The 15,618-nt window shown below is 43.1% G+C and overlaps 1 protein-coding gene across 2 annotated transcripts in view; it reads left to right on the plus strand.

Moving 5' to 3' along the window:
• The first annotated feature begins 3,217 nt into the window (after positions 1–3,217).
• FMN1 (formin 1) overlaps positions 3,218–15,618 on the plus strand; it is a 417,492-nt gene continuing 405,091 nt past the window's right edge. The window contains exons 1-2 of one of the 2 annotated variants that reach the window (XM_053594042.1): positions 3,218–5,096; positions 6,691–6,713. In XM_053594042.1, coding sequence (XP_053450017.1) covers positions 3,218–5,096; positions 6,691–6,713 — 1,902 coding nt within the window. Of the gene's footprint in view, positions 5,097–6,690; positions 6,714–15,618 lie in introns of those variants that run through there. The other variant, XM_053594041.1, reaches the window with a different exon arrangement.

Raw genomic sequence — 15,618 nt, forward strand, 5'->3', positions numbered from 1 at the left:
CCAATGTTATAATTTTCTAAACCTTGACTTGAGTTTCCCAACTGTGACTAACATACTAATCATGACATGTGCTCCATTTATGTAGCCAAGACTTATAAAGACCAGTAGAAAAAAGTGCTTACCCCTGTAAAGGGGCACCACATGTCTGCTATTCTCATAAAAGATACAGCCTCTATATCAGTCCTTCTCTCCTTTAGTTTCTGAATTACAATCTTTGTTGGGGCCGCTTGAGAGGTGTGGGTCATTTCCACTTATAAATGCAATGAACTTCTGGTTCCCTTTTTCTACATTATACTCTTTGAGGGATACCCTTAGGGAGTAATACTGTGACCTGAGCAGTACTCTGCCAAAGCTGTCCCATGAGTGTTGAAGGTAGCGAGATGTGAGATATTAAAGAAATAGTGTAACACCAGGTAAGCAGAAATAAAGGAACTCTTCTATTCAGGCTACCTGGAAAACCAACTTATTGGTAGCAGGCAGTGGATGGGGAGCAGCCTCATCTGTGTAACAAGGTAGTGAGGCTGACCTAGGTGTGAAACTTGCTTCTTCTGAGCCATAGTCCCGTAGACAAGTTCCTTTATTTCTCTGAATTTCAATTTCCTCATCTTTAACATGGAAATGTGAGGCAGGGTGCGGTGGCTCATGCCTGTAATCCTAGCACTTTGGGAGGCCGAGGCGGGTAGAATGCTTGAGCTCAGGAGTTTGAGACCAGCCTGAGCAACAGTGAGACCCCCATCTCTACTAAAAATAGAAAAAATACCTGGACGTTGTGGTGGGTGCCTGTAGTCCCAGCTACTGGGGAGGCTGAGGCAGGAAGTTCTTTTGAGCCCAAGAGTTTGAGGTTGCTGTCAGCTGTGACACCAGGGCGCTCTAGCCTGGGTGACAGTGTGAGACTCTGTCTAAAAAAAATTTTCTTTATGTATATATAAATACTTTTCTACATATATATTAGAAATGTGCTGACTAAATGATATAAAGAAATGAAAGTATATTTGTATGTATGCCCAATATCTAAGCATTTCCTCTCAAGGAATGGGCTCTCAGAATACCCAGGCATATTCCTATTTGAAATTACAGCATGAATTTTGTGCTGCCACTTTAAACAGATTCTGAAAGTACTACTCCTCCCCAACATCACACCCTCCTCCTAATCCAGGGAAACTGAGGCGGTAAGAGGATCTGGAGGAGAATGATGCCTGACGATGGAGGAAGACATCCCATTTTCCACAACTCGGACTAGCACATCTGCTGCTTCTCTTCCCTTTTCTGAGAACTTACAACCTGAACTCCTAATGCTTAGGGCTCCGCGCTGCGCACAGTAGATATTGACAGTCTTGCAGTTACTGGCATGGTGGATTATTGTACAGTATGTGGTGAAAGACCAGCTCCCAAGTGAACGCTTGTGTGTATCCAGAGAGTATGTGCCAGTAATTAGTAGATACGAACACACGTGTACATCATTAGGAAATGCCAGCACTGAGCATCTCAGAAAGGTTTTTGGGGCTTGGGGGATTTTTTGGGGACAGAGTGTCACTCTGTCACTGCGGGTAAAGTGCCATGGTGTCCTCATAGCTTACCTCAAACTCTTGGGCTTGAGCGATCCTCTTGCCTCAGCCTCCAAGTAGCTGGGACTATAGGCATGAGCCACTATGCCAAGCTAGTTTTTCTATTTTTAGTAGAAATGGGGTCTCTTTTCTATTTTCAGTATAGACAGGGTCTCGCTCTTGCTCAGTCTGGTCTCAAACTCCTGGCCTCAAACAATCCTCCCACCTCAGCATCCCAGAGTGCTAAGATGATAGGCACGAGCCACCATTTCCGGCCTTCAAAAAGGTTTTAAAATATGACTACTGGAATAAGGACAGTCCCATAAACAACTGTCAGAGGCAGTGCCCCTCCTGACCTCCCATCTGTTCTGTGAGTTCTCTCCCTGCCCCTCTAGGCCTTTCTGTGAGTCCTGAGTCCTCCTGGCACTTGTGAGTTGAGCAAATGTCTACATTTTTTTTTCGCCTTCATTTTATCACTCTTAGCTTTGTCTGTTTTTCCCAAGGAGTTTCTATTGCAAAGCCCTTCCTCCTTTCTTTCTTCACTCAAAATGTACTTGTATGTAATTTTTACCCATTTAGAACCAGTTAGCAAAAAACTGAGGAAAATAATTCACTAGAGATATTGATGGTTAATACATAGTTATTGTGTTATCATTTCTGGAGGGAGTCTTTTTCAGCAAAGAAGACTTGAAGACTGGGAAATACCTTAAGAAATGAAGTATTGTGGTATAGAATTCTCAGCCCTCAGTTTGTGTGTGAGGATGTTAGCCATGGTGACATTTCTGAGATCCCTCAAATCGCAGAAGGAAGGAGCCACCTGGCTTCTGTGTTGAAACCACTGAAAATCCCTTCAGGGCCAACAGTGGCTTATAGATTTTTTTGCTTTTCCTCTGCCTTTCCATTTGGCCTCAAGTAGGCAACAAGTAGAAAAAAGAAGACAATACAAATAACACAACTGGATTAAGACTCCCGGGGCACTTAACTAAATTTTAAAGTGTTAAATTTAAATTTTCACCCATGTCTCCAAATTTTGACCTAAAACCTTTCCCTCACACTATGCTTGAAGTTAAATAGATAATTAATCTCAAATATTAGAAGGTGTTTTTTGGAGTGTAAAAAAGGTTTGACTCATCTTTGTAAAGTAACATTCCAAATCTGAGTTGTTGAAACAGCTATGTTTTCTAAGGATCTCAAAACCCCCTTTCCTTAGGATTTCTGGGGGAGGGGTTGATGGCTTCATTTTGTAGAAGAACTTAAACTGAGGCCTAGAGAAGTTGAGAGACCTAATCTAGGTTGCATAGCAAATGCCCATGTGGGGAAAGGGAACTTTTGTCCTGGGGCTAAAATCAGAGCACTCTCCCATGTCTCAGTTGTTGAAATCTCTACTGGTCAGGAGTGGGGAAAAGACTGAAATCAGGCTGTTGGCTTGAGTTGCTGAGGTCAGCCAGAGAGGCTAAGTCATGGTCATGCTTTGATTGATGCGGGTGTGTGATTTATGCACTCTGTGAGACAAGCTGCTTTCTTCCCCTGTTCCCTTAACAGGCAGTCTTGTTGCTGGAGATGACTGTCAGCTGCTCTCTCTGCACAGCCACCATCACATGCCTCACCACTGGAGCCTGGGAAGCTTGACCACAGCCCAGCATCTCCAGGGCATGAATAATTAGGTAGGCATAATGGAAGGCACTCACTGCACCCTCCAATTGCATGAGACCATTACCGAACTCTGCTACATCAGCTTCTGTCTTCCGAGGGGGGAAGTCAGAGGATTTTCGTACAAGGGCACTGTAACTCTAGACAGATCCAGTAAAGGTTTTCATAACTGCTACCAAGTCAGGGAGGGGTCAGACATCATCAGCCTCAAACAGGAGCCGAGCGAACATCCAGGTGACATATTTTTCAAGCAGATTCCCACAAAAGACATTCTAACTGAGCTGTACAAACTCACGACAGAGAGGGAGAGACTGTTGGCCAATCTGCTGAGCTCAGACCACATCCTGGGGATTACAATGGGGAACCACGAGGGGAAGCTGCCACCAGAGTTGTCCGTGAGCCTGGCCCCCGAGGACGACGGCTTCCAGAGTGCTGGTGACTGGCCAGGGGAGCTCCCCGTGGGCTCTCTCAATAAGAGGAGTGCCCACAGGAGCAAAAGACCCCGGAGGTCTGGTGGCAGGAGAGAGAGCTTTGAGGTGCTCCTACAGAAAAGGACAAGAAGGAAAGGGCGTGGGGGCCAGGAATCAGCTGCTCAGATGGGCAAGGAGCAAATCTGTTTCAGCAACTCCCTTCCTCTGTCTCAAGCGGGGCCTAATCTTTGGCTCCTAGAAGAGAAAGGAAACTTGCTCCCAAATGCAGCACTTACCTCTTCCCTGCAGAGGAGAGAGAGCTGTCCCCCAGATATCTCCAGGACGCTGGATGCAGGTCTTGCTTTTGAGAGCTTTGGGGTGGCTTCCAAGGACACTGGGCCTGGGAGAGGAGAGCTGCCCCCTGACTGCAGCTCCACGGAGGCAGGAGATGGTGGGCTTCGGGAGCCATGGCAGAGGCCTCACAGGCTGGAGCAACAGCAAACGAGTTTGCCTGAAGGTCACCAGGACCCGGAGAAGCATCACGAGGCTGGAAGGGAGGGGACACAGAAGTTGGATGAGCAGACTCGCAAGAAGAAACCTGTTTCTAAAGTGGTGGCCAAGGTCCAGGATCTGTCCTCTCAGGTACAAAGAGTAGTTAAAACACACCCTGAGGCTGAGGAAAGGACTGCCACTGGCCCAGCGGCCCAAGCTGAATTTATACCCAAAGCAGACTTTCTCACCCTCCCAGGAGCGGAGGCTGGGGTTCATGGTTCCAAGCGGCGGGGCAAGGAGCGGCGAGGGCATGAGTCTTTGCAGTCTTCATTCGGGGAAAGAGCTGCCACTCCTGCTGCGCCAACCAGTGCAGAGGGGGCCGTGAACAAGGTCCTTCTGAAGGTGATAGAGAGTGAGAAGTTAGATGAGGCCACTGAGGGGAAAAGGCTGGGCTTCCCCCCTGGCCAGAGAGCCACCCCAACCCCCTCAGAGGCCAGAAGCAAGAAGAGAGCCGGGCTTCTCCCAAGGGGCCACAAACCTTTGCACCTGGGTCTTCCCCAGGGTGTGGGTTCCCGCCCCTCACAACCCCGAGGGGATGAGAAGCCGCCTCCCCACCCAGCATCAGCAGCTCTCAGCCTGGTGTTTAATAATTCATCCCCTCAGTCCAACACAGCCAAACGGACATCCCCTGTTCCCTCTCCTCTGTCTCCGAGGCTTCCCAGCCCTCAGCAGCATCACAGGATCCTCCGGCTCCCTCCACTGCCTGGGGAGAGGGAAGCTGCTGTTAATGACTCTTCTGGTACAAACAGTAGTGACTTCTCTGGGTCTCCATTTGCTGACACCTTGGAGCCCCCATCCTCTACCAAGGTCACGGAGACCAAAGGAGCCAGCCCACCCTCCCTCAGAGCAGACCAACCAAGGTTGGCGCCTGGGGAAAGTTTGGAAAAGAGCGTGGGGCCAGGGAGGACCACAGCTCAGCCTGAGCACCAGTCACCTTCAGGTTAGTCCCTGTTTAAGATGCTTTAAATCTGTTCTTGGGTGATTCAAGAACTGTCCATCTGCTCGTGCTATTTAGAGACTGGCTAATTAGCAATGGAGGGAAATTCTTAGGCTTGTTAACAAGTTCACTTTGTAGCGAAAAACCTGGGAGTGGGACAGGTAAGAGTGGACATGGCCAGGATGGTGTTGACTTGGGTGCTCAGAGGTGTAGTTGCTTGCAGGAGCAAAACTTTGTAAATAATTTTTTTCTTTTCGTACCCTTCTAAAGCTGTGATTGTCTAACACAGAGACTTGCAAAGGAAATAGAACTGACTAGGAGAAGTAGTAACTTGTTCCTGCCTTTAATTCTGACTCTGGGTAATTGGCCCCTTGACCTGAATTTTGTTATTGGTGCAGCTAGAGTTGTTCTAGGGATTCTCTAGGCAGAAGTGCAAAAACATGTCATGTCTTTGATCATTGGCAGTTAGAAGGTTTTTGTTTATAACCACCCCTGTAAGAGCCATTATTTCATAACAAAAACTTTTTTTTTTTTCCTGGAGAGAATTAAATGCTCTCTAATTTGAAGAAGCTTGCTTCAGACTTGCACACTTATTGTGATTTAAAATTTTACATGAAAATTATTTTTCAATTCAAGGAAGATCAAAAAAGGCAGTGTGCAAGAAGCACCACTCCTAGATTCATTGTATTTCCTGCGCCAATGTGGCCAGATGCTCGGGGTTTTGTATGCCATTGTGTAAATAATATGTTCTTTCTCAGTGTTCCTTTAACAGCATATGGTCTTGAGGGAATGCTTTGTTTAGGGGATAGCTTGTAATGTGATATGTGGCTGCTTAAAGGTTACAGAAAACATCATGTGCAACTTTTGAGATAAAAATATCTGTCTAGGAAAGAGTAGTTTCAAAAGCTTACTGTTCATTTCAAACTTGAGACTTTTGTAAATTTCTCTAAAGCCCTGATCCAGGGCATGGTTGTTTAAAAATATAGTAAATTTTTTTTTTAAATCATGTTTTGCTATATATCAATCTTGGTTGGGTAAGATTTGCTACTTTCATGATAGAACCAAATAGCTTCACTGGCAGTCATAGAACTGTAGTTTTTATGTATCATGTATTGTAGAGCTCCAGTGATGAAAATTCTTTCTCCCTGTGGATGCTGGAGACTGGGAAATACTTGGCAAGGAAGCTCTCTGGATTTATTAGGTCGGAAATGTCTGGAGGCATGGACGTGGAAAGGCTGCCTTAACTCCAAAAGTTCTTTCTAGAAATCACACCAAATTCTAGCATCGTGCATGCCCCCACCCAGAAACTGCGTGTTAAATACATTGATCTTCAGCAAATCCTTTTCTCCCTGATTTGGGATTATCTTATTATTTTATTGCCCTTCTTCTATGTAAAAAAAAAAAATGATAAAAGCTCAAGTGTATATTATAAAAACTTGACTATCTGAGTCAAGCACAGAGAAGACATTTGGTTTCCTTCCACTGGGGACTGACAATGAGCCCCAAAGGGGGCTCAAGGGAGGGACAAGCTGGATGGCTGACCAGACCTCCCCTGGCCTCTGCATGGGATGGCTTATTCCTTTTACTTTGTCCTCAGCCTTCCATAACGATCTCAGGTAGCACTTTCAGAACCTCATAAGAATGATAGCAGTGCCTGCCAGGGAGACTACCTGTGCTTTTAACCTTTAACGTATAAAGACAGGGTTGGGAAGGGGAAGGAGAGCAGGAGAGCAGAGCTTTTTCCTGACGTGGATAACTTCTCTTATTTGGAGACCTTCCTCAGGACATGATCTTTTGTTGGCCTTTCTTTGAGACTCATGAGAAGGGGAATTCTCCACATAACATCTTTGATCCATATACTGTATTCTTCTCCCCTTTCCTCTTTACTTTCCCTTCCCTGTAGCAATGAGTTCTTTTTATTTTCTATATCCTTCGGTAACTCCTGTTGCTGGTGGGCCCATACAGGGAGAGTGTTCCTACTTCCAGCTGTCTTTGCCTTTCACTTCATTTCTCCTCTACCCAAGCCCAGCAGAGACCTCAGACAGTCACCAGCAGCCTACATGAAGGGTGAATAATGCTTTTACCATCACTGTTCAGTGGGCCTTTATCTGAACCCAACTCCCACCTTTCTCCCACGTTAGCTATTAACCAGGTTGGGTTTATGATCTGTAGACATTTATTTCCTATGGAAATAACCTCTAGGTATTTTATTGAAGTGATGTGATGAAGATTATTAAAAGCTCTCATTAATTTCTCAAATAAGAGATTAAGTCTGGCAAAAGTAATCAGATCTCTTTCCAGTTGGAAGACTTTTTAGTGTTATGGGCAAGTAGTAATTCCCAGCAAATAGTGAAATCCTCTTCTCTTTCTTACAATGCCAAGCAGATAGAGTTGACATTTCCGTCCACAAAAGAAGTAGCACGAAGGTATCACAGTGACGATTAATCCACCTTCTATTGGCTTTGCAATTTTCCTAACTCTTTATTCAATGGGCTGTGCACAGGAATCCTTTATCTGGTGGTGATATGCTCAAATAGAGACTATGCTGGCAATGAATGGTGGTCAGATCTGTCATCTCATGGCTGCCTCCAACACCAGCCTTGGAGTTGGTTTTACAGTATTTTATTTTGGTGATGGAGACTGCTGCAGAATGTTCCCAACCTTTGTGAAACGTGGTATTTCCTCAGACCTTGAGGGACTCTGGTGCTAACTGAAAAGCAGTTTCTGTGGGGCTTGGTGCTCAGACTCCTTTCTGTCTGGCTCACTTTCATTTTCCTTTGATCTGAAATAGACCCTTTAATGCCATCCTTAGGAAATGCCCAGTCTTCAGAGTGCTCTTGAGTAATCTTGTGATCATTTGTCTTTGATCAAGGTCACTGAGGTGGTGATGGAAGCATGTGCCCCAGGCATAATTCTTGTTGCTATTGAGAATCATTTGATCAATTCTCACATATTAATGTCAACTGACTGAGGGTTGAGGGGCATTCATGTGATAGATTTTATTGTACCTAATGCTACTATGAAAGCTTTGATTTCTCTCTGGACACACATTATGGGGAATAGATACATAGTTTCATGCTAATATTGAGGTTTGATGCAGTTCCCACAAAATCTTAAAGAAACTTCACAATGTTAATGGACGTATTCAGCCATTTGAGATTACTACAGAAAGTATGTAGTACATAGAAAATTATCTATAATTAATGTTATGAGAGAAACTATGATTCAAAGATTGCATATGGCATATCGTACTCACATTAAATATAGGAATTAAATTGACAGTAGTATGTTAGTTCCTATATGCCCTTTTACAAAAGTAATGGGGTCATAATTAAGACCATATGTAACTGTCACCTAGCAATCCCACTTTCAGGAATTTAGCTCACATGCATGTATGCACCAGTACAAGTATATGTGGAAGGGTGTTTATTGTAGTATCGTTTAGAGTGGCAAAAAATTTAAATTCGATCAGTAAAGAAATGATTAAATTATTGATTGTACATTTATACTCTGTAATATTATGAGGCTGTTCAGAGTAGTCATCTAAAATCTATTGAGTTGCAAAATAATAAATAGAATTATCTCAGTTTCTGTAAAACAAGCATTTCCTCTCCCCATATATGAAAATACATGTTTGACATGGGTTTGAATATCACAGAGACAGGTGTGGAGAAAGACTGGCCAGACTATTAACATTCCCAACTAGGAAGCAAGGCTGGGGCGGGTAGGGAGTGGGTGAGAGGGAAGGGTGCAGAAGCATGGGAAAGAGCATTAATTTTTTTCTTTACATATGTTTACATTGTTTCTCTAGTTGTAGTGAATGTGTCACACTTATGAGTTTTCAAGAGTGATTTAAGTACTTTTTTTCATTAAATCATAGCTGTGTACATTAATGCAATCATGAGGTACAATGTGCTGGTTTTATATACAATTTGAAATAGTTTCATCGCACTGGTTAACATAGCCTTCATGGCATTTTCTTAGTTATTGTGTTGAGACATTTATATCTACATTTAGTAAGTTTCACATGTACCCTTGTAAGATGCACCATAGGTGTGGTCCCACCAATTACCCTCCCTCCACCCATCCTCCCCCTCCCCTCCCCTCCCTTTCCCCTTTCCCCATATTCTTGAGCTATAATTGGGTTATAGCTTTCATATGAAAGCTATAAATTAGTTTCATAGTAGGGCTGAGTACATTGGATACTGTTTCTTCCATTCTTGAAATACTTTGCTAAGAAGAATATGTTCCAGCTCCATCCATGTAAACATGAAAGAGGTAAAGTCTCCATCTTCCTTTAAGGCTGCATAATATTCCATGGTGTTAAGTACCATGGACTTTTTTTTAAAGAAAAAAAATTCAGGGATGGACACTATTACAAATTTGACTGAAACTGTACAAAAATAATGCATGAAACCAGGACCTTTGTACCCCTGTGACATCCTGAAATGAAATAAATCAATTCAAAAAAACAAACAAAACCAAATTCACCACCTAGAGAGGTTGCTGTATGTGTGTGTCTGGGGGGAGGGTGTGGGATTGTAGCTAACTGTGTTTTTCTGTACTTTCCCCAGGCCCTTTAATGAGGCAGGAAACTCACACTGAGGATGCAGCGTTGTAAGGAAGGGAAGCTCGGGTTGCCAGAGAGCTGGAAAAGTAATGCCTGGGCAGAAGCAGCCTGGGAGGTAGGACTAGATGAGGACAGAGCATAATACAGTAACCCAAAAAAGAAGGTGATTCAGAGAGGCTCCTGGAGGAAGCAGATGCCCTCAGGTCTGAAGGGGCAAGTGGGGCTGGGGTCACTGGAACCAGAGAGGCGGGATTAGCAATGGGGGCCATCTGGCAGGAACAGCAGAGAGGAAGCTGTGGCCTCACTCTTCTTTGTCTTCCTGTAACCCTCTCTAACTGATCCAAGCAGAAGGCAGAGTGTACAGGAGCCCAGCAGATAGCTGTGGAGACATGGACAGCTCTCCAGGAGCACAGAAAAGGGAGGAGAGAGGATCTGGATGGGCACAGCAGATGAATTGAGCCATCATCCCCTTTTGAGGAAGCTTCTTTGGTAGAGTGATCAGTCCATGAGTTAGATGGAAGGCTGGAAACAAGTAGGCGGTGAGGAAGGGGAAGTGGTTGGCTACAGTGTTTCCCCCTCCTTATTAGTAAATGAATGTAGAAAGAACAGCATTCCAAATGCTCAACAGGGTAAAGAAGAAAGCATGTGTTTGTGTGGCCTCTGTCATCTTACAGAACAGTGGTTATCTCGATACTACATGGTCATTGCAGTGTTTCATTTTTCATTTGATTCTTCTCTCTCTACATTTAATTAGGCTGAGTGACTTTTTACCGATAAGAGTACATACATGGAGACGGCAAGTGAATTAGAAGTCCTTGTGATACAGTTTTTAGTCCATGGATTTAGAAAAAATCATGTGCTGAGGGACTTTACCTAACAATTGCAATCAGTGTAACCTGGCTTATTGTACCCTCAATGAATCCCCAACAATAAAAAAAAAAAAAAAAAAAAAGAAAAAGAAAAAAAGAAAAAATCATGTGCTTTTTAAAAACATAAAGCTCTTATATTTAACAATGATGGATATCACATCATGCCTGCTTGCTTTTTGTGAAAAGTACAAAGAGAATTTAAAAATATCTTCTCCAGTTACCTCAAATTAAGAATAGCTAATTAGCATGTGAAATATGAAATAAGTTTTCTACCAAGGAATAATTTGTATTATGAGGTCAGTTTCTATTTAAAATAAATGATGAGTGTTTTTCTCATCATTCAAGTTTTGTTTTTCAAAGGAAAATATGTTTTAAAGGCCAGGACCAGGGCCAAGACCTGGTATTTTAAAATCCCAAGTCAGCTCGGTGCATGTGAATTTTTTCCCAGATTAGGGTTGAATCGTGCTCTGGGGATAACACCTTCTACTGAATTGTTTTTCATTTGTCTCTTTTCTATTCTGGGATTCCTAGGACAAGAAGTAAAGCTAAGGTGGCAGGTGGTGGCTTCAGGCTATGCACAGCCACCTAAAGTAATGCCAGAGATGTGTAGAAATGGCAGAATCAATGCCGTGATTAAAAGTAAGAGCCACTGAAAAATCTAAAAGCAAAAACCATGTTTAAAAAATAAACAGATACTAATTTTGAAGAAAAATGTATTCTAAATGTTTGCCCACATAACTCAACCATTCTTTCTGATAGCATCATTGGTTGGAGAATTTAAAAACCAACAAACTTTTATGGTTGTAATTGGATTACAAGCATTTTGTCAAATTGAAATATTGAAAGTGTCTGTATTATTTTATACCTTACGGACTCCTCTGGAAGAGGGTGCCTTTTTAAAACTCTAGTTACCATTCTGGCCCCACCCTCTTCCTCTCTCTCCTGTTATTAGTGCAATGACTGTTAGCAGCTGTCTCTCTTCATCTACTTTCTGATTTGTGGCCTCTAGGCTGTGCCATTGGATCACACCACCCCCATAGAGTTCCTCTGTGTGCCCTGCCAGCTCAGCCTCCTATCACAGCATGTTCTGAAGTTCCTTCCCTCTCCTAAGAAGTTCACAGTCATGCTTTATTCTGGTACAGAGCCGTAATTTTCCACAGGGCCCAGAGCCTTATAGGAAAGAACCTGAAATTAGATCAGAATTGGAATTCAGAGATGTACAGGACTTGGATGGATTTCTGGGATCTTTGAAGGATGTTGAACCATAAGGAGGAACAATGAACAATGAAGGAAAATTACCAGGGGGGAAGAACGAGTCTGGGCCAGAATGTCTGTGCACAAACATTTTCTCCTCCTCCTAGGGGTGCCTGTGCACTCAAGGGAGAAGGGGCTTTGAAATAAAGGGAAGAAAGAAATCTGTCATCTGAACCCCAGCAGTTCGGAGGTATGGAAGAGCCATTCAAGAGAAGTGGAAACTTTCTTGCTGTCCAGAGAAAAAGGCCCCCAGCTGCCGTGATCTGGAAGAGGTTGTTAATGCAAGGACAGCTGAGTGATTGGGCCAAAGAGCAGAAGGATGACAAAGGGAAGCGAGCCTCAAACGTGGGAACCCTGCAGCGCCCCTAGAAGGCATAACTGGGGAGGAAGAGCCCCAGAAGGGTTGATTCCACGCTAAGCAAGTGAGGGAAGGAGGGCTTCCACCACTGAGATCCAGGGTTTCGTAATTCATGTAAACACAGCTTTGTTCACAATAAGGCAGTGAGTGGGTTCATCCAGGTTTCACATATTTTTCCTAAAAGGTTAGGATATATATTTTTGTGCTTTGAATTTGAGTTTGTGTTTGGAGGGACAACCCCAGAATAATCTGGTGGCTGACTAAAGCTGTTGGTTTCCAGGTTAGCCCAGAGGAATTGTGGAGAGTCAACAATATGTGCAGCTCGTGCTGGGAGTGGGGCAAGTCCAGGCGTGTCTGGTAACGGGATGGTCTGGCCTGTCAAGAACATTTTGCTTGAGTGCTAGGTCAGTCGTCACAAGACAGAGCTCACACAAAGGAAAGCAAGGATTTGAGGCACTTCTGAGAGTACTGGCTTTCTCAGGGAGGGACAGCACTGAAAATAGCACAAGGCATGTCATCCAGATTGTCTGCCGACCCAGCCCCATGGACTCATGCCCAGATCCCATGGAGAGAGGACTGCAATTTTAAAAAGTGTGAAAATTTAAGGAATAATGTTACTAAAATTTCTTTAAGACGTTGAAGGCAAGTTCTGCTTTACAGAATGTACAAATAACTTATGGATGCAGAGTCCCCCACTTGAGGAGCTGTTGAAGCACAGGGTGTGGAGGATGAACTAGATTTTTTCTACTATGGTATTTATTTATGGGAGAATGAATGGGATTATAGAGAAGCTGGACAGGTAGGCCAGTTGTGCCTTGGCAGCACATCTGGCACCTTTGATTACACATCTGGCACCTTAGCTCTGGTGCCAATTTTGGAAACATCAGGAGCTCCTTGAACAGCCAGAACAAGAGAGGGCAGTGATGATGAGGGGGAGGGTTGCACCTGGGAGCACCCAGAATTTCCAGAGTGACTCCAGAGAAGCTGGTGTGGATGAGAGAGGAGCACCAAAATTCACAGAGTCAATACCATACTGATTTTGTGCCTTGTTACCTCCCTGACTCCACTTGCTGGAAGGAATTATGTCAAATTCATTGAGTTCTATTGAGAATCAAATGAAATAATATCAGTGGAAATACTTCCTAAAGCATTAAATAGCTTTATTACAATTACAGATCACTATTGGCTCATAGGACCAGAAAGGATTTTAAGAACCCGCTTTTCTTGGTGTTTTCCTATGATGAAATGATACCACAAAAATAGGGCACACCCAGTCATTCAATGTGGACTTCTCGATGTACTCTTGAAAGTTGCTACATTGGCTGCGGTGTTTTTTTAAGGCACTTATGTAGCATCTTCAGTGGTCTCTGTTTTGGATAGGTTAATATTGGATTTCTACCTAATATGTAAAAACACTTGAGGCAGGAATCAGATGTGGTACTCCCTCTGGATCTAGTTTAAAATGGGTTTGCTTAGTAACTGCCTTTGAATTTTTTTTTTTTTTTTGTAGAGACAGAGTCTCACTTTATGGCCCTCGGTAGAGTGCCGTGGCCTCACACAGCTCACAGCAACCTCCAACTCCTGGGCTTAAGCGATTCTCTTGCCTCAGCCTCCCTAGTAGCTGGGACTACAGGCGCCCGCCACAACGCCCTGCTATTTTTTGGTTGCAGTTCAGCTGGGGCCGGGTTTGAACCCGCCACCCTCGGTATATGGGGCCGAGCGCCTTACCGACTGAGCCACAGGCGCCGCCCAAGTGCCTTTGAATTTAATCAGGGTTTTAAAATTTTTTTAGTTAAACTATAAAGGAATTGAAATTGTGTGTCTGATTACTCACCTCATTTCAATATGAAATCATAAATTAAAGACGGAATAGCAAAAGGAAAAAAAACAAAGGTCTCTTTTCTATCAATTATTTTTGACTCACTTGAAGTTACGTTGTCCCTCTAAAAACGTCCTCAATTTCTGCAAGTAATGTAATCTTACCCTCCTGATTACCTTGTTTGGTTTTTTTTTTTTGTCATGAGAATAGGTTTTGAACCTCAATTATCTGTGCCTTATCACATTAATACACGCTTTTTATTATATTTGCTCATTGTTTTTTGTATTACTATTTAGTTCTCATGAAGATTCTGAATGTAGGACCTTATCTTGTCCTTTGGACAAACACTCCACAGTTCCATGAATAGTAGATCAATATGTACTGATTTAAAATAAAATTGTAATTATGGATTTTAATTAAAAATAAGCTTCCAATTCACAATTTGCAGCAACTGTGAGTGACAAATTGCCCTTAGGAATAATAGTCAGACAGAACGGTTGGGAATTATTTTGGCTGACATGCCACCCAGAAAAGTAAAGTGGGTTTTCTGCTGTGTACTTGGTGTCCCATTTTCATTTGGAACTTGTTTCTGCTGGTGATGGAACACATCAAAATTGAAACAAATGCCTCTTTATTTTTAGTTTTTAAGATAGGTCTCCATAAAGACAAAAATGTTGTTATATTCATCATTATATTCCTGGAATCAGTTTCAGCAACTGACCCAAGGCGTGTACTTAATAAATGTTTTTTTTGTTGTTGTTTGTTTGTTTTTGTGTAGAGACAGAGTCTTACTTTGTCACCCTCGGTAGAGAGCTGTGGCATCACAGCTCACAGCAACCTCCAACTCCTGAGTTTAGGTGATTCTCTTGCTTCAGCCTCCCCAGTAGCTGGGACTACCAGCGCCCGCCACAACGCCCGGCTATTTTTTTGTTGCAGTTTGGCCGGGGCCGGGTTTGAACCCATCACCCTCGGCATATCTGGCCGGCACCCTACTCACTGAGCCACAGGCGCTGCCCCTTAATAAATGTTTTATTGAATAAATGAGTAAGTGGATAAATAAAGGAAAGAACTTGGTCTGTAAACTGCTAACAGGGACTTTTTTTCCTCATTTATCTTACGATAAACAGAGTGAAATTGGTTTCTTGCCATATCACGTGATTCCTATTAATGTTAACATGCTGTTATGGACCTGCATTGCTATATAATGCTTGTTTGTTTTCATCTAACTTTAAAACTATTAATCTCTGGGCTTCTTCCATGATTTAACAATTACGAATTGGGCTGCAGTAAACATTCTGGTATAAATATCTTTGTTATAATGTGATTTTTGGTCTTCTGGATATGTACCTAGTAGGGGAATTATAGGATCGAATGGCAGGTCCAAGTGCCCATCGACCCACGAGTGGATTAATAAATCGTGGTATATGTACACCATGGAATATTATGCAGTCTTAAAGAAAGGTGGAGACTTTACCTCTTTCATGTTTACATGGATGGAGCTGGAACATATTCTTCTTAGCAAAGTATCTCAAGAATAGAAGAAAAAGTATCCAATGTACTCAGCCCTACTATGAAACTATAAACCCAGCTATAACTTAAGAATATGGGGAAAGGGAGGGGAGAGGAGGGGAGGATGGGTGGAGAGAGGGTAAGTG

The sequence above is a fragment of the Nycticebus coucang genome, chromosome 6 (assembly GCF_027406575.1).
Source record: "Nycticebus coucang isolate mNycCou1 chromosome 6, mNycCou1.pri, whole genome shotgun sequence".
Taxonomy (NCBI): domain Eukaryota; kingdom Metazoa; phylum Chordata; class Mammalia; order Primates; family Lorisidae; genus Nycticebus; species Nycticebus coucang.